This window comes from Cavenderia fasciculata (assembly GCF_000203815.1).
Source record: "Cavenderia fasciculata unplaced genomic scaffold Scf_ET2XIPL01CNAVH-3, whole genome shotgun sequence".
NCBI lineage: Eukaryota > Evosea > Eumycetozoa > Acytosteliales > Cavenderiaceae > Cavenderia > Cavenderia fasciculata.
Genome location: NW_004457723.1, coordinates 145913 through 172684, shown reverse-complemented (window position 1 = coordinate 172684; position 26772 = coordinate 145913). Strand labels below are relative to the sequence as shown.

Below are 26772 nucleotides of genomic sequence, written 5' to 3'. Positions count from 1 at the left end.
GTTATACTTTTATATTTAAATCTTTAACTATATATAGTTAAAATAAAATTAAATTAAATATTAATTTGACCTTTCTCTCCTTATCATCTTCCACACACCAAGACCTGCACACTATATATATGTTTCCTTTGTACAGTAAATACGATCGCTCTCTTTCTAGTGCATTATTATTGCTCGCGAGTTAAACTGAAAGAAAGTTCATCAATCAACCATAACAAGCATTCCAAAATGAAATAAATAAAAACAATCATGATCGAATTCTTAGAAGTAATATATCATTTTTCATCATTATATTTATGTGTAATACAAATATTAATAACAAATAGTTTATAACAAGAGATGGTCACCAACAGTGTATCAACTTTGACATTACTTTTATTGTCTTTATTGTTGTCTTTATTGTTGTTGGTAGGTCAATCACAATCATTCTCTTTGTTCCCAACATTTGAAATTGATAACAAATCGAATGACAGAGCTATCAAAGGCAAAGGTAAATATTAATATTATATACAATACACCAACTTGAATTCAATATACTTACTTTTACTTTATTTTAATATCTCTATCTTGTATCTATCTAGATGCATTGGAAACAATCATTCAGAATTCAAAAAGAAATAGGTGTTGGGAAGAATGTATGATGTCACTTCAAAATGGATGTAAAGGAATGGATGATAATGCCAGAAGTAAACTGGCTGTTCAATTGGCAAATTGGTATGTTTATTTATATATGATAAATATACTTGTGTTCAAGCTCTCCCAAACTGACTCTTTTCATTTTCCTCTTGTGTTTACCCTATAGTCATTTGGAGAAATCTGGAATGAAGACTTATTTATGTTCAAAAGAAATGACAGTTCAAGATTGTACAAGATCGATGAGTGAAACTGCCTATATGACATACACCAACTTTTATATATCAACCGAAAACATTTGTTATTATCTGATGAGTGAATTGTTTCAATCTAGAACTGAAGAAGCTGTCAATGAATTGGTTCATTCAACTGTTGAAACATTAAACTCTATGAAATCAATTCATCTTCATTCTCTTCAACTTGAAGAATCAATGTATGAAATCAAAATTAATTTTAAAATCTATATATTTATAGTTTATTTAACAAACCTCCTCTCTCTTCTAATCTATTCTAGGGATCAATCAAATATTGCACAACAAAAATTATCCAATACTCAGCAATCAATGAAATTACAAATAGAACAATCAATGGATTATTTAAACAAGATTACCTCTACCTCTGAGGATATAAAAGATTCAATGAGAGAAACATCTGTAAAACAAGATGAATTATCAAAAGAACAAAAGAAATTATCTGAAGAATATCAACAAAATTCAAAAATGGTATGAACACATATGTTAGGTATCACAAATCATATTTAATTAATTTATTTTGTTTTATTTTTCAAGTCATTAGATTTATTATTGAGAATTAAAGATAGTGCATCTTCAATAGCAACAAATACATTGGAATCAATTAAAAATCAAATGGATTTATTGGGACTTCAAAAAGACACCATTTCAGATCTCAATGGACTTGGTGAACTAACAGATTCATTTATATCAAAACAAAAAGATTTGCTAGAGTCACAAGAAACCATTGTTCAAGGACACAAATTGATTATTAATATCTTGGATGGTATTCATAATCTTTCAAATTTAATATTATTTGAATTTATTGATGCAAAATCTTTAATTTATTATCTTGTAACAATCTTTTTTGTATGTATAAAAAGAATAATATTAATAATCAAAATCATTTATTTATTAATCTATTCTAATTTAATTTATTTTAGATATTTTTAATAACTTCACATAAAAGAACAAGTTCATCAAGAATACCACTTTATATTGGTTTGGTAGTTAATCTATTTGTAGAAAGAGTTGTATTAAATCATAATAGTATGTCACCATCATCAAGTTATATCATAGATATAGTACCCGATTTTATATTATCAATGATACTGCCGACTAGTTGGGTTGATGAATCTGTATATATCAACACATCAACAGCAAGTGATATCATTCAAGCCAAATTTCAATTTATAGGTAAATGTAGAAAAATATTTGCCATCTATACAGTTTCAACTCTATTTCTAGCGTTATGGTTCTATCGTGATTATGAACGATTGAATCATAGACTATTACTAGATCTTACAGAATCAAATAGAAAAATCATTAAATCTCTATCAAAGGTTTATAAAATCCAAAGTGGTACCACTTCCAACACCATCAAAAAGAAACAAACCAGCAATAATAATCATCATATTTCACATACAACAAATAAGAAAACCGAAAACAGTAATATTAATAATAATGAAAACAAAGACAACAACATAGAAATGTCAACTGATCAGTTAGTATCCATGGCGGATATTCATTTATCTTAGAGCTTAAAAGATACAAATGATCATTTTTTTTTTAATCAAACCAAAAAATACCAACAAACTTGTAAAAATACCCTCAAGAGGGATCAAAAGGGTCCCCTCCCCTACCATGTTTTAAATCATAATAAAATTATCTACATCTATCTATTTATTTATTTTATCTATCCATCTCTCTATTCAATTCCAAATATAATATTGTATTGTCTATACAATCCATTAAGTTTACATAATCTTTAGTTTTCTTTTTTTCTTTTACAGGTATTTTCTTTTTTTCTTACTTGGCAAGATCTTGTGGCTCGTCTTCATAATATTCTATAGAATTAATAAGTGTTAGAATAGATTATTTTAAATTGATTGATCCCCAAACAAAACAAAACAAAACAAAACAAAATAGAAAAAGAATGTTAGTGAAAAAACAAATGGAAATAATAATAATACACAGGACTTTCTCTCTTTCTTTCTATTATTAATAAATGGCAATCTAAATGGACTAATCTATCTATCTAAAACAAAAAAGAAATGGTTGTTATATAATAATAATAATAAATGATATTAAAAATATTTTTTTTTGAATTGATTTTGATATTTGTTTTGATTGATGCGCGATGTTTTTTTAAACAATTAATCATTTAATAATTCGAAAGTTGTATAATATTTTAAAAATGAAGGGTGTATAGGTTATTATGTTATGTTATGTTATGCTATGCTATGTGTTTGGTTTTTAAAAATCCTCAATACCTGGCATATTAAATTGTTTTGAAAAGGCTTGAACATCCTTTTTCAATTCCTTGAGTTCGTTTGAATCGGCAATAGCTCTTTGGAAGTCTGGCATTTTCTTTCCAACCTTGTCTTGGATGGCGATTGAGATTTTGACGACACGGTCCAAGAATTCGACGACCTTTTCGAAATCCTTTTCAGTGAGACCACGCGAGGTGAGGGCTGGAGCGCCAAGACGCACGCCACCTGGGGCAATGGCGTTGGTGTCGCCATAGACGGCGTTCTTGTTGACAGTGATGGCAGCTTCGTCGCATGCCTTTTCAATCTTGCTGCCAGTGATACCTTGTGGACGGAGATCCCAGAGTACGAGATGGTTGTCGGTGCCGTCGGTGACCATCGAGTAGCCACGTTGCTTGAGGGCGGTGGCCATGGCAGCGGCGTTGCGACGCACTTGGCCTGCGTAGCTCTTGAACTCTGAAGACTTGGCTTCACCGAGTGCGACGGCGATACCGGCAATCGTGTTTTCGTGTGGGCCACCTTGACACGATGGGAAGACTGCAAAGTTGATCTTGGTGTCGAGATCGTCACGCTTACGGAAAAAGATGAGGCCTGCACGTGGACCACGCAAGGTCTTGTGGGTGGTGGTGGTGACAACGTCGCAGTAGGTGAATGGCGACACGGCTTGACCGCCAGCCACCAAGCCAGAGATATGGGCCATATCGCAGAGCAAGTATGCGCCGTGCTTGTCGGCAATCTTACGCATACGCTCATAGTCCCATTCACGGGGGTATGCCGATGCACCGGCAATCAACAACTTGGGACGGAAGAGTGCGGCGTTGGCCTCCATACGGTCATAGTCGACGTAGCCGTTGCTGCCGACTTGGTATGGCATCGATTCGAAAAAGATCGATGTCGCCGAGATCTTTTTCTTGTCGGTCTGGTAACCGTGTGTCAAATGGCCTCCAGATGGCAGATCCAAACCCATGATACGGTCGTGTGGACGCAACAGACCCGTGAATGCTGCAAAGTTGGCTGTACTGCCTGAATATGGTTGTACATTGACACCCCACTCTTTTGGATCCAATCCATAGGTTGCCAATGCACGTTCAATACAAAGGTTCTCTAATCTATCAACAACCTCATTACCACCATAATATCTTGCTCCTGGTAATCCCTCTGCATATTTATTTGTAAAACATGATCCAATTGCTTCCATTACTGCTCTTGATGTGAAATTCTAGAGAAATAAAATGAAGAAAGATAGATAAGCTTAATATAATAGAGTATGTTATCTGTCTCTTTTTGTCGACATACTTCTGAAGCAATTAATTCTAATCCATGGAATTGTCTTTCCTTTTCTTCTTTGATTAAAGTGTATACTTGTGGATCTGATTCTTTGATTGTTGTAATTCCCTAATTATAACATTACATTATCGATGATTGATACATTTCATTTAAAGAAAGTTAGTCATTCTATCATTCTATTCTCTTTCTCTCTCTTTCTTTCTTTCTTTCTTGCTTACAAATGGCTTTTTGGAAGAAGCAAATGATCTAAACATATATCTTGCAGCATTTGGAAGTAATGATTTGGTAGTTGCTTGCAACATCTTGTCTTGTCTATAATTCCTCTACTATATTGTTGATAATTACAACAACAACAAATAACAAATGAGTAAAGCTTTAACTCTGCTGCTACAAACTAAATGAATAAATAGGATTGGGGGATATCGGCTCTAGCAAATAAAGAATGAAAAGAATCACAACAGAGAGAGACAGACAGAGAGTAAGAGTGGAGGTGGGGATGAGGGGGTGATTCACCAACAAAATTTCACTTTTCCTTGGGTTTGCATGATCACAAAACGAAGATATCGTGTTCTTCACCTTAAGGTCTCTCTCTCTTTATGCAATAACCGAATGAAACGGATATATATATATCTATATCTATAAATAAATATATATTCAAATATACTCCCTCCCTCTCTCTCAATACAAGATCCAAGAATGAATATGTTTACCAATACTACTTATTGTTGTTATATTACTTTTCAAACAAAGAGGAGATAAATGAATTTAATTAAAACTTTAAAGTTAAATTCCGAAATAATATTTCAAATTATATGATTGGTTGGTTGGGTTACTTCAAAGTATAATATAATATACTATAATATACTATAATATACTATATATGTTTTTTATCCCTTCCTTCTATTATTCATTCAGTGTTTACGTACACAATGAAATTTCGTGTGTTTCGCTTTGAGAGTGCTTATTTTTGTTTTTTTAATTTTTTCTCATAGAGCACGAAACGAATGAAGTATGGGATGTGTGGGGGTTTGAAGATCTCTTACTTGTTTGTTGTCGGTCGGAATACTAGTATAGAAGTAGATAAGATAGATAGATATACAAAGATAAGAATGGGAAAATCAAATAAAGGAACAACAGCATCAGCAAACAAGGCTCAACCAGTCGAAAAGTCGATTGACGATATGGACGAAGAAGAGTTAAAGATGGCAATTGCTCAAGGCAAGCTACAGAGATCAAAGATTGACGATGACGTTCAACAATTCTTGGACGACTGTGCCAACAGCAAGACCAACAACATTAAAGAGACATTGGAAGACGCTACAAAGCGTGAACGTCTTATTAACCAACACGACGCCAACGGACGTACTGCATTACACTTTGCATGTCATTCAGGTAGTCAAGTTACATTTAACTTGTTGTTAGAGAATGGTGCCAACATTGATGCCATTGATTTTTCAGGGTACACTCCATTGATGCTCGCCATCAAGTTGTCTCACACTCATTTGGCATTAGAGTTGATTGCCAGAAAATGCAATCTCGACGTTGTCTCCAAGGAAGGATTCACCGCACTACATCTTGCAGTGCTCTCGAAAGACACTCAAGTTGTCAAACGTTTGGTCGAAGCCAATTGCAAAATCTCGACTGAAAAGACTGTTGCCGGCTCTGTCCTCCACAGTGCCTGTGGTGTCTCCAAAGAGTCACTTCAAATCATCGATATCCTCGTTAAAAAGGAACCAAAGTTATTAGAATCTTTAGATGAAAATGATATGACTCCATTACATCTTGCTTGTGGTAAGTAGGAAGAAAGTAAAAAAGATAAATAGATACATCAAAAAAAAAAAAAAGAAAAGATAATTAATATTCCTTTTATTTGTTTGTTTTCGATTTAGCATACGGAAATACATTATTGGCATTAGAATTAATTAAATTGGGAGCAAATGTAAATGCAGTTGCAAGAGAGGGAGTAACTCCATTACATATTTGTGTAGATAGTGAAAATATTGTTTTGATCAAAGCTATGGTTGACAAGGGTGTTGTGCTCAAGATGGATGCTGATGGTGAGACACCACGTGTTATGGCAGTCAAGAAAAAGAACAAAACACTCGAAGAGATGTTGGCCAGTTGCAAGTTGGACGCAACACCATACCAAGCTGGCAAAGACAGCGCATCGGCAGTTGGCAATAACCGTAAGGGGTGGAAACAACAAGCTCAACTCTGCTGCTTCCAAAGCAACACCAGACGCACTCAAAGACAATGGAAACACAGCATTTAGACGTGGTGAATATGAAATCGCACTCAATTGGTATCAATTGGCTATCGATGTTGAAGATGTAACTGCAGAAGTAAAGGCTGCATCATCAACCTCTAAACAACCAGAATCTATAGCACATATTTTATACAGTAACAAATCAGCATGTCACTATAACCTCAAAAACTATGTCGAAGCATTAATGGATGCCGATAAATCAATAGAATTGGCTCCATCTTGGCCAAAAGGTTACTTTAGAAGAGCTCAAGCTCTTGAAGCTCTTGGTCGTAAAGATGAAGCTGAACAAGCAACAAAAAAAATGAATGAATTAGAAGGAAAGAAATAGAAATAAAATAATAATAAAATAATAATAATAATTAAAAATATTTAATAAGTTATTTTGATTTATGGTTACATCAAAACTTTATTTGTTTCTTGATCAATTACACCAAATTTAGTTTGACCATGTTCATAGAAACCATAGATTTTGTAGGGTTTATCATTTTGGATGTATTGGTCTTCTGGAAGACCTTTGGTCACTGCCATGATTCCATACTCTGGTAACAAGAATCTTTGTTTAGTATAACTATCATTTAAAGGTGGTAACATTAATCCATTAAATGTATTGATTCCTTCTTGTAAGAAATACTCCGCTTCAAATAATCTTGTTCTACAAAAAAAGAAAAATAAATATTAATATTAATATTAATTTTCTATATTTCTATTTTCTATTTACCTTTGACTATCAATAGAACTAATTTGTTTTGTATTTAAATTAATAATTGATGACATGTGTTGAACTTCAAGTAATTGATAGAAAAGTGATTTGTGGGTAATGAAATGTTTGATTTGTCTGTGAGTGATGATATCAGAGTATCTACGAATAGGTGAGGTTGCCCAAGTATAGTCTTGTAGACCTAGTGAGAAATGTCCTCTTTTAGAGGGTGTGATTTCAGATGTGGTGGCGTAATTGATCATTGCAAAATTGACTGCTTGTGGATGATAGATGTTGGAGTAGTCTTCATAGGGGAAGAGATTAATGTCTGGCTCGGATTGGTACCGATTAGGTACTGGTATTTTGTTGACACGACAATAAAGTGCTGCTACATTATTGGCAGTGATGGCCATCTCTGACACTAACAATTGACCGTGTCCAGATGAACGATCTTTAAATTCGTATTTACCAAGTCGTGAGTTGTAGGTAAAATCTGAACTTTCAACACCCCAATAAATATCCTTTATACGTTCTTTTTGTTTTCTCTCCAATATACTGTGTAGAAGGTGGAGTTGGTCACCTTGCTCTTTTGTAATGGAGTGGTTGTTACCACCGGCGAAAAAGTCGTCTACTTGATCATAGGTTGCTCTGACGACATTCTCTACTATTGATGGGTAGATATCGTATTCTTCAATGGCTCCAGTCTCTTTGTTCAACTTGAATTGGAATGTCATTGCTTTGTTTTGTCTACCAGGTGTCAAACTAGCATGCAATGTAATGTCTTCTGGTAACATCCAAGCTACTCTATCCTTGAGATAGATACTACTAGATCGAAGCAAACCAACTCTATCTACTTTTGTATCGGGTAATACAATGTCAGAAACATCAGAAACATGTACAAGGAAATGATAGTCATCACCAACCTTTATCACACCAACTGCGTCATCTACATCCCTTGTACTTTCATTATCAATTGCAAATGATTGACTTTTAATTACTCTTCTACCTTCATTTCCAACGATTGGTTTATGTTTGAATCCAGATAATTTTGGCAATACTCCATGATTTGAATAGGATTCCATTTTTCTTGTATGTGAATGAATAGAATTTCTATTGATATATACTGGATCTTTAACAACTACCTTTTCATCCTCCTCTCCCTCTACTCCTTCAACTATCTCTGGTTTTGGTATAGTTTCCAATGATTGATTTGGATCGTCCAAAAATTCCAACAATGCCTGTATTTTTGGATTATCAGTTGTACTCCTAAAAATAAATTAAAAATAAACATTAATATTAATGTTGTATTCTTATTATTTGTTTTGATTTAGTATTTACCTGAGTCGCATTGGTTTTAATAATCTTTTTGCAATTGAGTTGAAAAGGTTATTGAAATGTGGCATAATGAGGAATTCTTTGAGAGTTTCTTTTAATGTTATAAAAGATCGATTGAATTGTGGTGGGAGAGGGACACCGTGCTCATCGGTAAAAGTGGTGTGATTCTGTATGAGTGGGAATTTGGCACTCTTGTGTTGTTTGGTGGAGGGTCTTGATCGGATACTTGGGAACCTGCGTTCGAGGTATTCAAGACAATAAGCAATGAATATGTTTCGGTCAGTCTCTAGCGAGACGGCAGTCAACGTGCTTTGGATTTGAGTGAGTTTGCTGCATCGATTGGGAGAGTAACAAGTAAACTCTTTAGCAGATGTCAATAGAAAATGGGTGCTTTCACGACCGAGATAAAAGTTCATTCCTATATAATACAATACTTCATTCCAAATATTCGATTGGATCCCCTCGCTAATGATACGGTCACATTTAGGAGACTCCATTAAAAATTTAGCTGCACTTTTAATAGGCACTAAATCCAAATGCACCAAGTCATGGGTCAAAGGTTGACCTCTGAAAAATGTGTGTCCAGTCATTTGAGGTAGACTAAATTCTTGATACAATGATCTATCGTATTTAAACATTGGTTGTGAGTCATGTTTATACCCTGATTCATTCAATAATCTTAACGCTTCAACCAAATCAGCTGGTAAATCTAATTTGTATTCTAATGAGTGTTTGTTGGATCCAGTGTCATCCTTTTGTTCTTCTTTTTGTTCCTCTTTTTGTTCTTCTTTTGGTTGTTGATTTCCTCCTCTTCTTTGTTGTTGTTGAAGTGAATCAAGAGTTGATTGAACTCTTTTTAAATTATCATTCATTTCAGCCAAGAATTGGGAATTGTGTGTTGGAAAGACCATGATGATGGCATCTTCTTTGAATGATAAACGACTTTGATGTAAATCGACTGCCAATGAGAATGAGCCCGGTGATCCGTCAATCACGATGCCATAGTGGACTGATCGTGATATATCCTTGTACCAAGCGACGATATCGTGTTTCTTTGGACTCATCTTTGCATATTCAAACATTGGTCGTTTCTTTTTGTCTCCATGTTCTCTTTTCCATTGTCTCTCTATAATATGATCGAATAGAGTATTTCCTTGCTCCAATAGTAAATGTTCCGATAATAAAGGGCTTGTAAATAATTCCTTGATTTCAGATCGTTTCTTTTTGCCTTCTTTAGCAACTTTCATCATCTTTTCTTTAAATATATCGTATCTATCTGGTAACCCATATTCTATAACTATACTCTCTTTTTGAGTTTTTGATTGTACTACTATTTGTGTTGGTGTTGCTGTCGTTGAAGGAGATGGAGATGGAGAAGGAGAAGGAGAAGTTGAAGTAGATAATGTTTGATGAATCGAGGTTGTATAATATCTTGTTGCACCACCCATCGATGTACAACAACTCTTTAACAATGCTGATCTGACTGTCAACATCTTTCTATCCTATGTATGTATGTATGTATGTATGTATGCACTCTTCTATCCTCTGAAAAGAAGTGCTATGCTATTATTACAAATAATATTAAAATGAAAGTAGTACTTTCACAAACTGACAGGACATCTCTGAGACTCGTTCGCGTTTATATTTTTTTTAATATTATGTACATTTTGCAAAGATAACAAAGTAATGTGATAGTATACAATATTTGTACAATATATATTATGTATGTATTTATTTGATTTAGATATATAAATGTTATGAACGAGATTGTTGTTGTTGTTGTTGTGGTTGTTTAAATACTCTAGTTAATAAATCAGTTAAAGCTACCCAATGTCTCTTTTCACCTGCTTCGTTGTACATGACAGTATCTTTCATGGTGTATCCGTGTGCAGCACCTTGGTATACTTCAGAGGTGTATTTGATGTTGGCATCGGTAAGTGTCTTTTCAAGGGTGGCTATTTGTTGTGGCCCGATAGAATGGTCATTGTCAGCATGTCCGAAATAGAGTTCAGCTTTGACCTTGGAGGCTGAAAGATGGGGAGAGTTGGTTTGGTCAGTTACAAGATTGCCACCATGGAAACTAGCAACTGCAACAATTCTATCGGGATAGATAGCAGATGCTCTGAAAGCATTGGTACCACCCATACAATACCCAACTACACCAATGGGTGCATTTGGTACGACTCCATGTTCAGTTTGTCGGTCAATATAGCCAATCCACTTACCAATATCTTCCATGATAGATTCTGGTTTGAGACTCATCATAATTGGACGTAGATGAGTGAATAGTTGCTCGCGACCACTCTGACCTTGTGCCAATAGTTCTTGTAAGTTGTCGACCATTGGTTGTTTACCAGTTCGATAGAATAGATTAGGTGCAATTACATAATACCCCTGACTAGCAATAACATCTACCATCTCTTCAATACGTGGACGTAATCCAATAGCATCCATCAAGAATAAGATGGCTGGTACATCCCTCTTCTTCTTATTACCTTCCTCCAATCCTTTTGGTAATGATACATAAGTATCACATACCAATCCATCTCCCATATCAATATTAATGTAGTCACTGTATGGCATCCTCTTATCTCTATCTCTCTATCTCTCTCTATCTATTTTACAACAACAAATGAAATTGAACAAGTCGACCTGTTCGAAGTCCCAAGATATTTTCAACAATTTTTCGTAATGCGTGATACGTGTCGACAAATTTGTTTGTCAGTTCTGATGATCGCATGCAACACTCAACCCATAATCGTTAACCATGTTTAATTCTTAACGGGGTTGTCTCTGGGTATTGGACATATGGAATTCCAAGGTCTCGTACTGCAATTTAAAAGAACTCAATTATCAATGAAAACCCCCTCGAGATCTGTCCAACCATTGATCTTTTTTTGATTGATGTTTATATGTTATTTACAAAGATGATTATTTATTAGTTTATTTTGATGAACTCTCTGGAGTTGAATTCTTGAATGATCCGTCTTTGATGGATGCACTTGCTACATCATATCCACCCAACAATTCACCGCTCTTAAAAACTTGTGGGAAGGTTGGATACCCAGACCACATCTTGATTGCTAATCTCTTGTCTAAAGTAATATATATATAAGTAAATCAGTTGAGTTGTTTTTGTTTGATTAGATTTAATACATACCCCAAGCAGAGAAATAGGAACCGTATTCAAGGTATTTAAAGGGTACACCGGCATCAGTCAATTCCTTTCTAATGTTCTTGACAAATGGATTGTATGCCATACCGACGACAACAACATCGTGCTCCTTTATATTTTGTTCTACTTCATTGATAACTTCGGGAAAGTAGTTGTTGGTTAAATCGACTGCATGTTTAGAACGTTCTTGTAAAATTGGTCTATTAATGTTATTATTATTATTATTGGACATTATTATTATTATATATTTATATTTATTGTGAGGAGAGGAGAGGAGAGAATGAATGAATGAATGAATATAATGAATGAATGAAAGTAATGAATTATTTATAAACAACACAAAGATATTTTGAATTAGCCAGCTCCGTCGCACTCTGAATAATCTTCACGTCACACTACAAAAACTCTTTGTTTGGGGTGTTGACACAGTTCGCATTCATCGCAACATCCGATGATCGAAATTGTTTGTTGGTGTTGTAGATAGAGATTATCGGACGCACACACACAGGCATATACACACGTAATCTTGTCATACTACTATAGTGCTATCCTATTGATATAGTCGCTGAAATTCATGTGGATTTCAATGGACACACTCTCTCTCTCTCTCTCTCTCTCTATCACTCGTCTCTCTCTCTCTTTCCCTCGTCTCTTCTCTATGATCATTATTAATGATATAATATCTATTTCTAGATTGAAAGAAAGATAATGGATGATGTTTGTGAATAGAAGAATGATGTGAGGAGATGAGGTTTTTGATGAACAAAATTTTTTTGTTTATTCATTATTATTTATTACCCCAAGCAAGTAAAGTAGTATGGTGTATATAATATACACACATGTATCTGTAATGTAATAATATAGATAGATTCAATCATGTCAGATAATAGTAATAATGATGATGGTGGTGGTGAAGGTGACAATGATACAACTACAACTACTACAACTACAACTTTGAATGACGAAACACAACAACCAAGGAAGAAAAGAATAGTAAAAAAGAAAGAGATAGTTGGAATTCAATTAGAAAAGGAATATATAAAAGAGGAATTGAGAAAGTTTAAAGTTGACCAATTAAAAGAGTTGTTGGACAAGAGAAAGATATTTCATACACAATCTATTCAAAAGGAAGCTATTATAAACCTCATCTTGGAGAAACAACAACAAAAGGCTAGATACCAAGAATTGTCAAAACCACTGAGAGAGTATCATGGGGACGGTCAACTATGCACTACCAGTCTATCTAATCATCAAGATATTTCGATTGGTTTGGGACGAGTTATTAGACAAGAGTCTGTCGATAGACACTTCACTTCAAGTGCCACCAATCTACTCGATGAAAAAACGGTATAGGATGGCATTGTACTTGGCATCGGTCAACAAACAACTATTCAATGTAGTATCGTTGTTTTCATACGTGTCAATGTCATTGACATCGGGTCAACTCACACATATAGCAACTGCAGCTTGGTGTGTTGTTAAAAGACCCGACAAATTAGAAATGGGACATCGCGCAATTGACAATGTATTCTTTTCAGATACTCTTGACCATTCAGTCATTGACTCGGTGTCTCGTGTGACCAAGATCAAAATAACCTATGGTAATGGTGGAGGTATCATTCGTAAACGATCATTTGAACAAATGAGTGCTACCATGTGCAGTTTGGTTTCGTTTGTCGCTACCTCGATCAAATTAGAGGTCAAACATTTTGAAGTGTTGGCTAGAATACCTACGTTGGTTAAAGTTGATTTCATAGACATGTACAACACTGAATTCAAAAGTATGTGTGTATTCTTTGACAATGTCAAACAGTCAATGGTCAAGGTCAAACTACCAATCTCTTGGTACATTGAAAATGAAAAGGTTAGACAGTCCGTTAGTACACTAGGCGTTGACCTACTCCGACACCACCACCAGAACCTCACCAAACTCATATGCAGATCAACAGTTGATTTCCCAAAACATGTAACCGATTTTAATCGATTGCATCCTCAATGTGTTGCCTTTTACCATGGGATTACCTATTTACAGGTAAGCGTCGATTCATCGGCCTTTGCTAGATGGGCAACTGTCATCAATGACCTGTTTCCCAACCTCACAACCTTGCAAAATGATCAAACACACAACATATTAAATTTACAACTTGCAGATGCTATCACCAGTCCCATGTTTTCATGTTATATTGCTTGTTTTTCAATCACAAATAATCATTACCAACAACCTCAACAACAACAACAACAACAACAAGTTGCAACTACAGAATTACCAACCAATCCCCCTCCTCTTCCTCCCCTTCCTCCTGCTTCAAAATTTAAATATTTAAAAGAGCAATGGAATTGTACATTTGAATGTAAAAAGGTTTGGTTTATTAATGATCCATAAATAACAAATAACAAATAACAATAATAATGTAAATACTAGTAGAATAATAATAATGTGTATAAAGATAATATTTATTAAATTAATTTAATTTACACATAAATTCGAACCCTCTCTAAAATTTCAAAGAGTTCACAATGTCGACACAATGAATAATATTTTATCCATTGTTGGCTCCTAGTTGTAAATTCAATGGTATAATACAAAAGATACACCCTCCCCTTCATGGACAGGAATAAGATTCTCGAAATATTTCGATTCTTGAAGTGTAGTTGTTGGTTTTCATTCTTGAAGGGCATCTAAAGTGAGAGAATGAATAATAAAAGAAGTAGTAAGAGAATCAAGAGAAGAATTATTTGTAATTAAAAGTAAATCCTCATAACGCTATAAAATAGAATTATAACAATCTCTACCTCATTTCAAAAAATTATTCAATAATTTAAATAATAATAATTTTTTGATAGTAACTTTTAAGTTCTTCTATTCGTTGGGATTATTATTATTATTATATTTCTATTATTTTTGATCATTCTATCATTAAATAGAAATTGACATGACAATGAAACAATAAAGAAGTAGTAGTAGTATAGTAGCAGGTTGAAATGGATTTAGAAAAGAGTGGTTATACAAAGGATGAATTACAACTGTTACAAGTTGATCAATTAAAAGGATGGTTGGACTCTCGAAAGATATTCTATTTAAAGTCTATTAAAAAGGATGATATGATAGATATCATATTAAAGAGACAATATCAAAAGGAGATATGTGATGATATGTCAAAAGTAACAAGAGAGTATCATGTTGGGACGGTCAACTATGCTCTGCCGGTCTATCTAATCATCAAGATATTCCGATTGGTTTGGGACGAGTTATTAGACAAGAGTCTGTCTGTAGACACGTCACTTGAACCTATTTACAAGATAGATACAAGGTATAGGATGGCATTGTACTTGGCATCGGTCAACAAACAACTATTCAATGTAGTGTCACAGTTTCCGAGTGTTTGCATGTCATTGACATCGGTTCAATTTACACATATGGCAACTGAACCGTGGTGTGTTGTGAAACGACCCGACAGGCTGGAGATGGGACATCACGCAATCGACAATCTGTTTCATACAGAACCTGCTCTCCACCACTTGCTCATAGAGTCTGTTTCCAAAGTAACCAAACTCAAAATCTCTTACAGTCACGATAAACCAACCATTCGTCAAAGATCACTCGAACAAATGTGTACTGCAATGTGTAATATTGTTTCTCTTGTAATCGGTGGTGGTATCGGTGGTGCTATTCAATTAGATGTAATACATTTTGAAGTATTGGCTAAAAGTTTACCTACATTGGTTAAATGTGATTTCGAGAAACTAAATATGAATACAGAATCACAAAAAGGTATACAAACATTCTTTAATAATGTTAAACAGACGATGGTCAAGATTAAACTACCACCCAAGTTTAACATTGATAATGAAAAGGTTAGAGATTCATTGTCTACACTTGGTGTGGATTTAATCCGACAGCCATACACCAACCTTACCAAATTCATTTGCTATGACTTTGAATTCCCAACACACGCAACTATATTCAATCAAAAGAATAGACTTCAACGCGTTTCCTTTTATCAAGGAATTACCTATTTACAAGTATCAGTCAATCAACTAAACATGCGTCTCGGATGGACAACTGTTATCAACGACCTGTTCCCCAACCTTACAACTTTATATAATGACTATCGACACAGCCAACTAAATTTAGATCTTGCAAACATGATCACCAATCCAAAGTTTTCATGTTATATTACTTGTCTTTTCATTCAAGTCAAAACCAATCATCAACAAGTAGTACCAACTACTATAGTAGAATTACCAACCAATCCTCCTCTTCCTCTTCCTCCCCTTCCAACTGCTTCAAAATTTAAATATCTAAAAGAGAAATGGAATTGTAGGTTTGATTATAAAAAGGTTTGGTATATTAAATGATCGATGAATATATTTGGCAAATGGATCAAAGCAAGCTCTATACACATGTAAGAAAAAAAAGGAAATAAATAATATAAATTATTTGTATAAACGATGAAAGTACTTTAGAAGGAATAGTGAAATTGTCTATACATCAGATAATAATAATAATAATAATATAAAGAACAATCATCAGTCAATCTAATGGCTGATAATAACAACAACAAAAAGCTACCCATGATGATATGTCAAGGATACCAAACAAATTATTTATTTATTAAATTCTATTAATATTATTACATTTCAAACATGTTGTTTATTTATTCCCGCATTGTTGGTTTTAGTGGAATGAATCTTATATTCAAGTATTGATCATCTTGATATACTTGATGAAGGTTATCTTCATCCAATTCAAATAGTTTAGTCATATTTGGAAGTGGGTATTCAATGGCTTTAAAGTCTAGCTGTTTGTTCAATGCTTCGAATTTGAGTTTATCGATTTGACAATATAAATGGGGATGAATTGATGCTTGAACATTTGATATCACTCCAACATCGTTTAAATCTATTGATATTTTGATATTATTATTCTTCCATTGTAGAATATTGTTCTCCAAAGATACCATTTTGTTTTTTCTATAGATAATTAATATTGTTAGAATTACATTCTAGTTATTAATACATGATAATTTATCAGGCAACATCTAACATACATATTGGTTTTACCACTTCCATAACAATTTTCACCAATCGTTAAGATTGAATTGTATTTAATATTGTCGTTTATAAATGAATCTGCAATATTGGGTATTCCAGATAAATGATATGTGTTGATATTGTTTACTTGTTCTAGATATTCTCTTTCCCTAATTATTTCTGAATTTACACAGCTACTATCTATTGTTAGGTCGAGTATGCAGGTGTTTGAAATGTTTGATAGCACTGGACAGTCGAATGATTTGCCAAGAACCAGTTTTTTTAGCGATCCAGGCAAATGTTTGATTTCACTATTAAATGATGATCCGAATATTAATGTTTCAACTCCATAGGGAATATCTCCCCATTTGATTGGTTGATTAAAGTTTCCCAATAACTTTAATTTTAAAAGTGTTCGTGGAAGTAATCCAGTGAGGGGACTGTTGAATTCACCATCCAATATTAATGTTGTTGTGTTTGGTAGAATTTGTCGTTGATCGATTAAAAATGATTTGATTCTTTGTGTGTGTTGGTTGACTATTTCTCCTGTTAAATCATCCAATGAAAGTCGATTGTGAGGTGTTTCGATTAATAGTTTCTTGACAAAATTAATTAAATGTTCGGAGTATCTATCTGTTGATATTTTAATATGATCTGTACTAAAGTCGTGCTTTTTGTGATTCAAGATAAATTGTTTTCTATTTTCAATATCATCTAGATGACTATGAATTTGTTAGTTATTTGGTTCAATCTCCTTTAGCACATAGTCATAAGTTATTAAGCATTACCATGAAAGTAAATGAAAAAGAGTTGATCCAACTGAATATATATCATTTGAAGAATAATATTTCTTATGTTTTGATTCCTTTAAAAAGTAATATAAATTAGATAATTGGGTGGGTGGGTTATTAAAGGATGTTACATACAGGTGAGTAATATCCATTTGTTCCACGAGAAGCAAGTGTTGTAGCTATTGCCATCATAATATTTGTATCTTGTGATTTTGTTTGATCATCCATGCGTTCTGGGTGAGTGTCGCAGGTTTTACCAATATCCGGAGATAGAACTGGTTGATCAATGAAATATTGACAACAACCAAAATCACCAAGAACTATTTCACCGTCTAATCCAATAAATAGATTGAGTGGTTTGATATCAAGATGTGCAAGATTGTGTTGAGATAGTTTTTCAAGTATGAGGAATAATCGTCGAATATAGACCCATATATCTGATTCTAAAATATATTTATATTCTTTTTGATCAATAGTTTTTTGGGATTCATTCCTAAAAGATTTGTTAGTGTTTGATTAATGATCTAGAGATTTGAATATCATACCATTTATAGATTGATTGAAATAATTGTTCTAAATCACCACCTTCACAGAAATGTGTCAAAATATATATCTTTTTTGAATCGGTATCATCTTGGTGATCTTTGTATTGCACAAACATAGAGTCGTTGATGAATAGTTTCATTGTTTCGATTTCAAATTGTATTTTGTCATAGATCGATTGATTGAGAGAGTAATCTATTTCTTTATAAACAAGCTATTTAAATAATAAAGAAGTCATTAGAATTTTTCGATTGTGCAATACAATCCTAGACTGAGCTCAAATTTAATGTTCTTACCAGTTCGTCGTATGATTCAGACATCACCAAAAATACTTTGTTGGCTGAATATGGAAAGGAGTGTAGTTTAAAATATTTGTTGGAGTTGACTGTTACAAAAGAAGATTGATCAATTGGGTATGTCATTAAATATTTGGTAGAATAATTGATAGAGTTGGGATTTGTGTTGAGTGATGTCCCCTTTTGTTGTTTGGAATCATCATCGATGTTGGTGCCATTGTGTGGATCATCACCTTCAACAATTGGTGGAGGCCTGAATAAATGGGGACGGCAGTCTATAGATTCAAATGGTGTTGGAGCGTTGATTCTTTGATGTGCGAAAATGACTGTCTTATTATTCTCAAACGGAAGTTTGATCACTCCGATTGATGGGTACTTGACAAATCCTTTGCTGATCCCTATTGATTGATCAAATGGGCATATATATCTGATTGCTGATTGTAAGTCCCAACCAAACCTCAATGATTGTAATGATGGTAATACTCCAACTGGCAGTGGTTGATTGTATCCATCACCAAACACCAATGATTGTAATGATGATGGTAATACTCCAACTCGTAGAGGTTGATTATATCTATCACCAAACTCCAATGATTGTAATGATGTTGGTAATACTCCAACCGATAGAGGTTGATTATATCTATGACCAAACACCAATGATAATAATGATGATGGAAATACTCCAACTGATAGTGCTTGATCATAGTAATAACCAAACACCAATGATTGTAATGTTGATGGTAATACTCCAACTGGCAGTGGTTGATTGTATCTATCACCAAACACCAATGATTGTAATGATGTTGGTAATACTCCAACTGATAGAGGTTGATTATAGTAATAACCAAATTTCAATGATTGTAATGATGTTGGTAATACTCCAACTGGTATAGGTTGATTATAGTCATAACCAAACACCAATGATTGTAATGATGATGGTAATACTCCAACTGGTATAGGTTGATTATAGTCATAACCAAACACCAATGATTGTAATGATGATGGTAATACTCCAACTGATAGTGGTTGATTGTATCCATCACCAAACACCAATGATTGTAATGTTGATGGTAATACTCCAACTGGCAGTGGTTGATTGTATCTATCACCAAACACCAATGATTGTAATGATGATGGTAATACTCCAACTGATAGACGTTGATTATAGTCAGAACCAAACACCAATGATAATAATGATGTTGGTAATACTCCAACTGGTATAGGTTGATTATAGTCATAACCAAACACCAATGATTGTAATGATGATGGTAATACTCCAACTGGTAGAGGTTGATTATAGTCATCACCAAACTTCAATGATTGTAATGATGATGGTAATACTCCAACTGATAGTGGTTGATCAAAGTAATAACCAAACACCAATGATTGTAATGATGATGGTAATACTCCAACTGATACTGGTTGAGTATAGTCTTTACCAAACTTCAATGATTGTAATGATGTTGGTAATGCTCCAGCTGATAGAGGTTGATTATCAACCCAAACTAATGAATCGATAGTCGCTGTAGTCATGAACGATATTTATAAGTAGTGATCCCAGAGGTGGCCGTTATAATTAATACTGATCAACTCTCGACTATTGCTCACTGTTTTATTTACAATTTATTATTTGTTTTTGCTCTTCAAAAATATTATTTACTAATTGTACGTAGTTCTCTCGTACTGGAGAGGTCAAATATGAACTGCCAGTCTATCTCATCATCAAGATATTCCGATTGGTTTGGGACGGGTTATTAGACAAGAGTCTGTTTGTAGACATATCTTTAAAACAACAAATCTACTCAAAGAGAAAAAGGTATAGCACAGCATTGTACTTGGCTGTAAACTACAAGCAGCTCAACAAGACTAGAATATATAAAGATGAATAAAAGATAATGATATCAACCTTCACTTGTGGCTTCATATCAAAAGGTGAAATGAACTTTTATTTATTTTGAATTGCTTTCGATTTTCATAAGACGACAGCGCTGCCCGTCGTAGTATGTCTTACACTTGGCATCAGTCAACAAACAACTGTTCAATGTAGTATGTTGTTTCCATATGTTGGAATGTCACTCTCATCTGCTAAGTTTACACATATGTCAGCTACTACATGGTGTGATTAAGATCCAGGATTGGCTTGCCAAAATGATCACTGCTCCCACGTTTTCATATTTTATCGTCCGTCTTTTAACTGATGATGAAGATGAAGATGAAGAAGAAAATCAATCACCACCACCAACCAATTCTTCTTCAGATGGTTCAAGGTTTAAACATTTAAAGTTTATCAACTATAGTTATAGAAAAGGTTTGGTATGTTCCAATCGATTAAAATAAATAAATTAAAAAAATCAAATAGTTTTTTTTGGTGCTGCAAATTTTAGGTATAACACCAGAAAATAATAGTAAGAATAATAGAACGTAATTAATAACATGTTATAAAACGAGAAAAAGAAAGAAAAAAGAATAAAATGAAGAGACTTACTTTTGAGGTATTGTATTCGTTTATAAAAACGACAGAATACTGTTTGGAAAAAGATGGTAGCCAACCAGCCAATGTCCACCAGTGCTGCTCACCTATCGCGATGACTGTCGACACGCCAATGGTGACAGTTTCCTACGATGCAGTGACCACCAGCATCGTTTTGCACTCGTAAAGCAAGTCACTCTTTCAGATGATTACGTAAAGTCGTTGGGGTTCCTTCCAATGACGATGCCATGGCGTCGTGTTTTGTGAACTGCTTGTGGAAACATCTTCAACTGGGACGGCAATGCAACACGTCATATGATTATGCTACTTGGTATATTAAAAGTTTGGAAAAATGGTCGCCGTCCAACAAGGTATTTCCGTTGCTAGGGGTATAAAAACAATTTATACACTTGTATTGTAATTAATATTTTGAAAAAATACATGCGTAGAAAGAACTGGTTCATCTGGGACTCATGTATGTTCTTTACATTTATTTTATCGCCTCCAACTTTTTTTACTCACCCCTCTTCTTTTTTTCAAATTCGCTTCAATATTCAAAATAAAGGTTCAAATATAAATAATTAATATATAAATAATTAATATATATAAATAATTAATCTAGACAATCACTGATCAAATAACATGTCAAACAAAGAAACAATGACATTAGAAAAGGATGATTCATCCAACACGATCAATAACAACAAGATGATCAGTGAAGCAATGTCATCACTCAACAACAACAACAAAAATAAACCAAAAACAGCTACAGAAACTGTTAAACTTTCTGTAGAGGACGAAGAATCAAATCAAAAAAAGTATTTACTCTCTCTCTCTATTTATTTATTTTGTTAATTTACAAATGGATTATAATTATTATTAACATATGTATTTATATATGTAATAGATTAGAAGCATTGAAAGCAGTGAAAATCAATAAAGTAGATGTTGAAATAATCTGTAGAGAATTGGAGGTGGACACTTTACGTGCAGAGAATGCACTCCGTGAAAATGATGGAAATATAATCTCTGCTTTAAAATATTTAATTCATAGCAAGTAAAGAAAGAGAGATTGATGGTACCAAATACACAATAAACTATTGGTAGGATCAAAATATTATTCAATAGAGAAAAGTGGTGGGATGAGAGTGGTTGTAGGATGGTGGTGGTATCCATGGTTATGATAAGTGCATCTACGTATTTATTTAAGTTAAAACAAAGGAATGGATCATTTTTTGTTTCAACTTGAATAAATAGGTACATTCTTCTTGATCAAGTGACTGACTGACTGAACCATCCATTTTTGTTATTTATTAATTTCTCCAAACAATATTTTTTTAATTAATATTAATATATTGACAATATTATCTCATCATCATCATGATTCCTAAACCAACAACAACAACATCCTCACAACGTAGACAACTCCCAGTCTCATTGATTGAGAGAACAGTCGTCTTTGTTGGACCAAGCGGCAGTGGGAAAAGCGAGATCATTAATGCAATCCATGACTACTGCGACACGGAAAAAGTAGAATCGAGATTAGATCCAAAGTCGGTCACCCAAGATGCAGTCAGGGATGTAGGGACACTAAACTTCCCCAATCATAACGGAACCAACTTTGCACTGAGAATAGTCGACACCCGTGGTCTTACTGACAGCACATCGTCTTTTGTACAGATGATACCTCAATGGAACAAGCTAGTGTCTAGAGAGTTGGCAGCCGTCCACATTGTTGTATTTGTACTTCCACTAGACCGTCTCTCGATGAGCCTTCTCGAGGAACTTGCAATGATGACCCAATTCCTTATCAATTGGGGAATGAAGGAGGAGAATCTAGTGGTTATTCTAAACAAGTGCGATTTTTTCATAGAGTCATTGGTGGAAAACTATGTCCAGAAGCTTAGTCACCCTGATGCAAAAATTCCAGATATCATTCGAAAAGCTCCTGTCCTTCGTAAGTACTAACTATATCTCTACTGTGCAACAACAACAATCCCTATTTAACTCTTCATTTGATAATATTATTAATAGGTGCATGTTTCCTCAATCGTCGTGTCGTCATTCCCGAAATGGAGGAACACATTGAAAAGTTGATGGTCAACTCGACAAATCAGTTGATCGATATTCTTCTCAAATCTGAAAAGATTGTTCCTTTCTATCCAAAAGAAGCTATTCTAAGACAGTCGCTTATCGATGCTGATAATGAAAAAAGAGCTGCTGATGCCGCTGCCAAGGCTGCCGCTGCAAAGATTGATGAAGAGAAATCCAAAACATGTGTTTTACAATGATAAAGATTCGAAATCTAGATTAGAAAATAAATAAATAAAAAAAAAGATTGTAATCAAAATAAATAAATAAATAAATAAATAAATAAATAAATAAATAAATAAATAATATTTCTATATAAACTATAGTTACATACATACCTCTTTCTTTATCTTGCAAGTCAACCAACCAACCAATTTGATTTTTCTTTATGATCATTTTTTATCATTTGTATATACTGGTTGCAAGTGATTAAAAGTAATCATAAAGAAAAACAAGATTGAAAGTTGTGTGGTAAAGGAATACAATCCCTAAAAAAAGAGACAATGGGTACTCTTTTTATCCATTCTCTATATGTATACATAAAAGGTGACTACGCAAAATATTAATAATGATTGATTATGACAATCGTGTATACTCGATTTATCTTTTGTTAGTTTTGAATGAACAAAAGATCGATGAGTTGTGTATGCCTTTTGATAAATGGTAATTATCATCCTGTATTCGTCAAAGAACTTTCCGATTTGTTAATGTATGGTGACCAAACAAACGAATCTCTTCATGCTTCTGCAAATTCAAAGATCTAAAGCTACAAGCCGTCGTCAAATCTCTTTATCTTAATGTTGGAGAGGTAAGATTATTACAAAAAATATAACCAAACTATTATCAACTAAACTATCAACTCTAAATATTTATTGTGCGCACAATAATTGTTGTAATGCATGGTTGAAAGAAACAAACTAGTCTAGAGGTTCAAAGGTTTAGCGAAATTAAGATTCTGTACAATGAATGACTCATGAAAAAAACAAAAAATTAATTTTAAAAAAACTTTTCCTTTCCTTGCTCTCTCAACTAAATTCCATTTGGTGAGGGGTTGAGGACCCCCATTACTTTTCTTTATAAAACTTGTATATATAATATTATTATTTTTATCTTATCTTATCTATTCGTATATACGTAGTCTATCTAAACACGAGAGAAGACAGAAAATATAGTAAAAGAAGAAGAGAGAAAGATAGAAAGAGATGTACAGTAGTAATCATAAAAGTAGAATCCTAACTTCGATACTAGTGATAGTGTTGAGTATAGCACTCACCACAGATGCCTACTTGCCTGGTATGCAATTGCATACCTATGATGACAGCGAATCAGTCCCATTAAAGGTCAACAAGATCACATCTAAACATACTCAAATCCCATACAAATACTATGATCTTCCAGGCATCTGTCAACCAAGAGATGTCAGAGATGACCAAGAGAACCTTGGTGAAATCTTGTTGGGTGATAGATTAGAGAATTCACTTTATCAAGTATGTTTATAAACATTTGAATAACATACATATATAGAGAATAGAAGAGAATAGAGAATAGAGAATACTCATACACCATTCATTCACTCTACTACTGTTATTACTACTAGATTAATTTCAATGAATGGAAGAAAGATGGAGCTAGTTGCAAAGTATTGAATTATAATATGACCGATAAGTGTCCACCAGTCATCAAGGGATCAGCCTTGAAAGATTTGAGTGAAAAGATCAACAACGAATACAAGGTGCATTGGTTATTGGATGGTTTACCAGTTAGACAATCAAGTGATGTTAATGCTGGTATCCCAGAACCAGGTTATCCATTGGGTTACAAAGGAAAAGATAGAATTTCAGAGGTAACCTCATCAAACCAAATCAAATCAAAAAAACAAATGATTAAATATTAATATTTTTGTTTTTATTAATTGATTTCTATAGGGAAATGAAGCCAACAAGAATTATATCTATAATCATATAAATATCAAGGTAATCTATCACAAACTTGCTGAAGAGGATACATCATATCAAATTGTTGGATTTGAAGTGACACCAGAAAGCAAAGCATACGCACCTGACAAATGGGATGAAACCACCCGTTGTCCAGCACCAACTGGAGGACGTCAATCAGTGTCGGTGACCGATGCTAGCAAGGACACAGAGTACATTCTCTGGACATACAGCGTCACCTTTGAAAAGAGTGATGTCTCTTGGAACAAACGTTGGGACAGTTACTTGGCATCGGGTCAAAACTCGATCCATCTCTTCTCAATCCTCAACTCTCTCATGATTGTATTCTTCCTCACAGTCATGGTTGCCATGATTTTGATGCGTACCTTAAAGGCTGACTTCCGTCGTTACAACTCGATCGACGCCTCTGAAGAGGCTGAAGAGACTGGTTGGAAGATGATCCACGGTGATGTCTTCCGTCCACCCTCGCGTCCAATGTTGTTGTCAGTGTTGGTTGGTTCGGGTGTCCAGGTGTTTACCATGTGTTTTACCACCATGATCTTTGCCATCCTCGGTTTCATGTCACCAGGCAATATTGGTGGTCTTGCTACCGCCCTCATCGTCCTTTTCGTCATCATGGCCATGTTTGCTGGTTATTTCTCTACTCGTACTTTTGTTACTCTTAAATGTCGCAACTGGAAGAAAAATACTGTTTATGTAAGTAAAAACAAAAAAAAAAAAGAAATAGAAAAAGAAAAAGAAAAAGAAAGAGAAAAAGAATAGTATTTATTTATTTATTAATTTAATTTACTTTTTCTTATTCTATTTTAGACTGCATTTGCATTACCAGGTGTAGTATTTGGTATTTTCTTTATTATTAATATGTGTTTGAGAGGAGCTCATTCATCGGCAGCTGTACCAGTCTCGACTCTTTTCTCATTGATTGCCATGTGGTTTGGTATTTCCGTTCCACTTGTCTTTGCCGGATCGTATTTTGCTTTCAAGAAGCCAGCTCCACAAGATCCAGTCCGTACCAATCAAATCCCACGTCAAATTCCAGACCAAATCTGGTACATGTCGCCAACCGTCTCTATCCTTATGGGTGGTATCCTTCCATTTGGTGCCATCTTTATCGAACTCTACTTTATCCTTTCCGCACTCTGGGACAATACCTTTTACTATATCTTTGGTTTCCTATTTGTCGTTTTACTCATTTTAATCGTTACCTCTGCTGAAATTACTATCGTCATGTGTTACTTCCAACTTTGTGCTGAGGTAAGAAATAGAAATAGAAATAGAAAAAAAAGAAAAGAAAAGAGACCAATCATTTATTTATACTTCTTTTATTTTAGGATTATCATTGGTGGTGGAGATCTTACCTTACATCTGGTGCCTCTGCATTGTTTATGTTCTTGTATTCCATCTTGTTCTTTAGAAGACTCGAAATATCAAAGTTTGTTTCCATCATGTTATACTTTGGTTATTCATTTATTATGGCACTTGGTTTCTTTGTCATGACTGGTGCTATTGGTTATTATTCATGTTTTTACTTTGTCAGAAAGATTTATAGTTCAATTCATATTAATTAGACAAAACAAATAACAAACAAATAATAATAATAATACCAAACAAACAAACAAATAATAATAATAATAATAATAATAGTAACAATAGTAATAATTAATAATTAATATAATACTCCCCAAATCGATGATCATTA

General features: G+C 33.9%; 12 protein-coding genes across 12 annotated transcripts; 7 read left to right on the top strand and 5 right to left on the bottom strand.

The window, feature by feature from the left end:
* Nucleotides 1-119: 119 nt before the first annotated feature.
* Nucleotides 120-2408, top strand: DFA_06909 (uncharacterized protein; the record flags this gene model as incomplete). The annotated part of the gene is made up of 8 exons (XM_004358096.1): nucleotides 120-135; nucleotides 413-490; nucleotides 582-714; nucleotides 803-1066; nucleotides 1148-1355; nucleotides 1422-1733; nucleotides 1808-2367; nucleotides 2402-2408. 8 exons carry the CDS (start codon nucleotides 120-122, stop codon nucleotides 2406-2408), a joined length of 1578 nt encoding a protein of 525 aa, XP_004358153.1.
* A 147-nt stretch (nucleotides 2409-2555) lies between these two features.
* shmt2 (serine hydroxymethyltransferase) lies at nucleotides 2556-4722 on the bottom strand (the record flags this gene model as incomplete). Its single annotated transcript, XM_004358095.1, has 5 exons — nucleotides 2556-2571; nucleotides 2677-2710; nucleotides 3137-4352; nucleotides 4430-4528; nucleotides 4639-4722. 5 exons carry the CDS (start codon nucleotides 4720-4722, stop codon nucleotides 2556-2558), a joined length of 1449 nt encoding a protein of 482 aa, XP_004358152.1.
* An 807-nt stretch (nucleotides 4723-5529) lies between these two features.
* On the top strand, nucleotides 5530-7014 carry DFA_06907 (uncharacterized protein; the record flags this gene model as incomplete). Its single annotated transcript, XM_004358094.1, has 3 exons — nucleotides 5530-6211; nucleotides 6310-6606; nucleotides 6650-7014. 3 exons carry the CDS (start codon nucleotides 5530-5532, stop codon nucleotides 7012-7014), a joined length of 1344 nt encoding a protein of 447 aa, XP_004358151.1.
* Nucleotides 7015-7079: 65 nt separating this feature from the next.
* DFA_06906 (uncharacterized protein) lies at nucleotides 7080-10211 on the bottom strand (the record flags this gene model as incomplete). The annotated part of the gene is made up of 3 exons (XM_004358093.1): nucleotides 7080-7338; nucleotides 7405-8649; nucleotides 8722-10211. The coding sequence occupies 3 exons, from the start codon at nucleotides 10209-10211 to the stop codon at nucleotides 7080-7082; spliced, it is 2994 nt and encodes a 997-aa protein (XP_004358150.1).
* A 262-nt stretch (nucleotides 10212-10473) lies between these two features.
* Nucleotides 10474-11271, bottom strand: cmbl (carboxymethylenebutenolidase; the record flags this gene model as incomplete). The annotated part of the gene is made up of 1 exon (XM_004358092.1): nucleotides 10474-11271. One exon carries the CDS (start codon nucleotides 11269-11271, stop codon nucleotides 10474-10476), a length of 798 nt encoding a protein of 265 aa, XP_004358149.1.
* Nucleotides 11272-11661: 390 nt separating this feature from the next.
* Nucleotides 11662-12125, bottom strand: DFA_06904 (uncharacterized protein; the record flags this gene model as incomplete). Its single annotated transcript, XM_004358091.1, has 2 exons — nucleotides 11662-11813; nucleotides 11879-12125. The coding sequence occupies 2 exons, from the start codon at nucleotides 12123-12125 to the stop codon at nucleotides 11662-11664; spliced, it is 399 nt and encodes a 132-aa protein (XP_004358148.1).
* A 644-nt stretch (nucleotides 12126-12769) lies between these two features.
* DFA_06903 (uncharacterized protein) lies at nucleotides 12770-14276 on the top strand (the record flags this gene model as incomplete). Its single annotated transcript, XM_004358090.1, is given in 3 exon segments — nucleotides 12770-13080; nucleotides 13100-13674; nucleotides 14044-14276. The coding sequence occupies 3 exon segments, from the start codon at nucleotides 12770-12772 to the stop codon at nucleotides 14274-14276; spliced, it is 1119 nt and encodes a 372-aa protein (XP_004358147.1).
* Nucleotides 14277-14875: 599 nt separating this feature from the next.
* DFA_06902 (uncharacterized protein) lies at nucleotides 14876-16248 on the top strand (the record flags this gene model as incomplete). The annotated part of the gene is made up of 2 exons (XM_004358089.1): nucleotides 14876-16214; nucleotides 16235-16248. 2 exons carry the CDS (start codon nucleotides 14876-14878, stop codon nucleotides 16246-16248), a joined length of 1353 nt encoding a protein of 450 aa, XP_004358146.1.
* A 303-nt stretch (nucleotides 16249-16551) lies between these two features.
* On the bottom strand, nucleotides 16552-20090 carry DFA_06901 (uncharacterized protein; the record flags this gene model as incomplete). The annotated part of the gene is made up of 6 exons (XM_004358088.1): nucleotides 16552-16867; nucleotides 16897-17649; nucleotides 17716-17792; nucleotides 17854-18211; nucleotides 18264-18475; nucleotides 18558-20090. The coding sequence occupies 6 exons, from the start codon at nucleotides 20088-20090 to the stop codon at nucleotides 16552-16554; spliced, it is 3249 nt and encodes a 1082-aa protein (XP_004358145.1).
* A 1579-nt stretch (nucleotides 20091-21669) lies between these two features.
* Nucleotides 21670-22088, top strand: DFA_06900 (uncharacterized protein; the record flags this gene model as incomplete). The annotated part of the gene is made up of 2 exons (XM_004358087.1): nucleotides 21670-21845; nucleotides 21935-22088. 2 exons carry the CDS (start codon nucleotides 21670-21672, stop codon nucleotides 22086-22088), a joined length of 330 nt encoding a protein of 109 aa, XP_004358144.1.
* A 319-nt stretch (nucleotides 22089-22407) lies between these two features.
* DFA_06899 (uncharacterized protein) lies at nucleotides 22408-23318 on the top strand (the record flags this gene model as incomplete). Its single annotated transcript, XM_004358086.1, has 2 exons — nucleotides 22408-22984; nucleotides 23062-23318. 2 exons carry the CDS (start codon nucleotides 22408-22410, stop codon nucleotides 23316-23318), a joined length of 834 nt encoding a protein of 277 aa, XP_004358143.1.
* A 1002-nt stretch (nucleotides 23319-24320) lies between these two features.
* On the top strand, nucleotides 24321-26641 carry phg1a (TM9 protein A; the record flags this gene model as incomplete). The annotated part of the gene is made up of 5 exons (XM_004358085.1): nucleotides 24321-24605; nucleotides 24716-24961; nucleotides 25044-25769; nucleotides 25884-26327; nucleotides 26405-26641. 5 exons carry the CDS (start codon nucleotides 24321-24323, stop codon nucleotides 26639-26641), a joined length of 1938 nt encoding a protein of 645 aa, XP_004358142.1.
* Nucleotides 26642-26772: the final 131 nt, after the last annotated feature.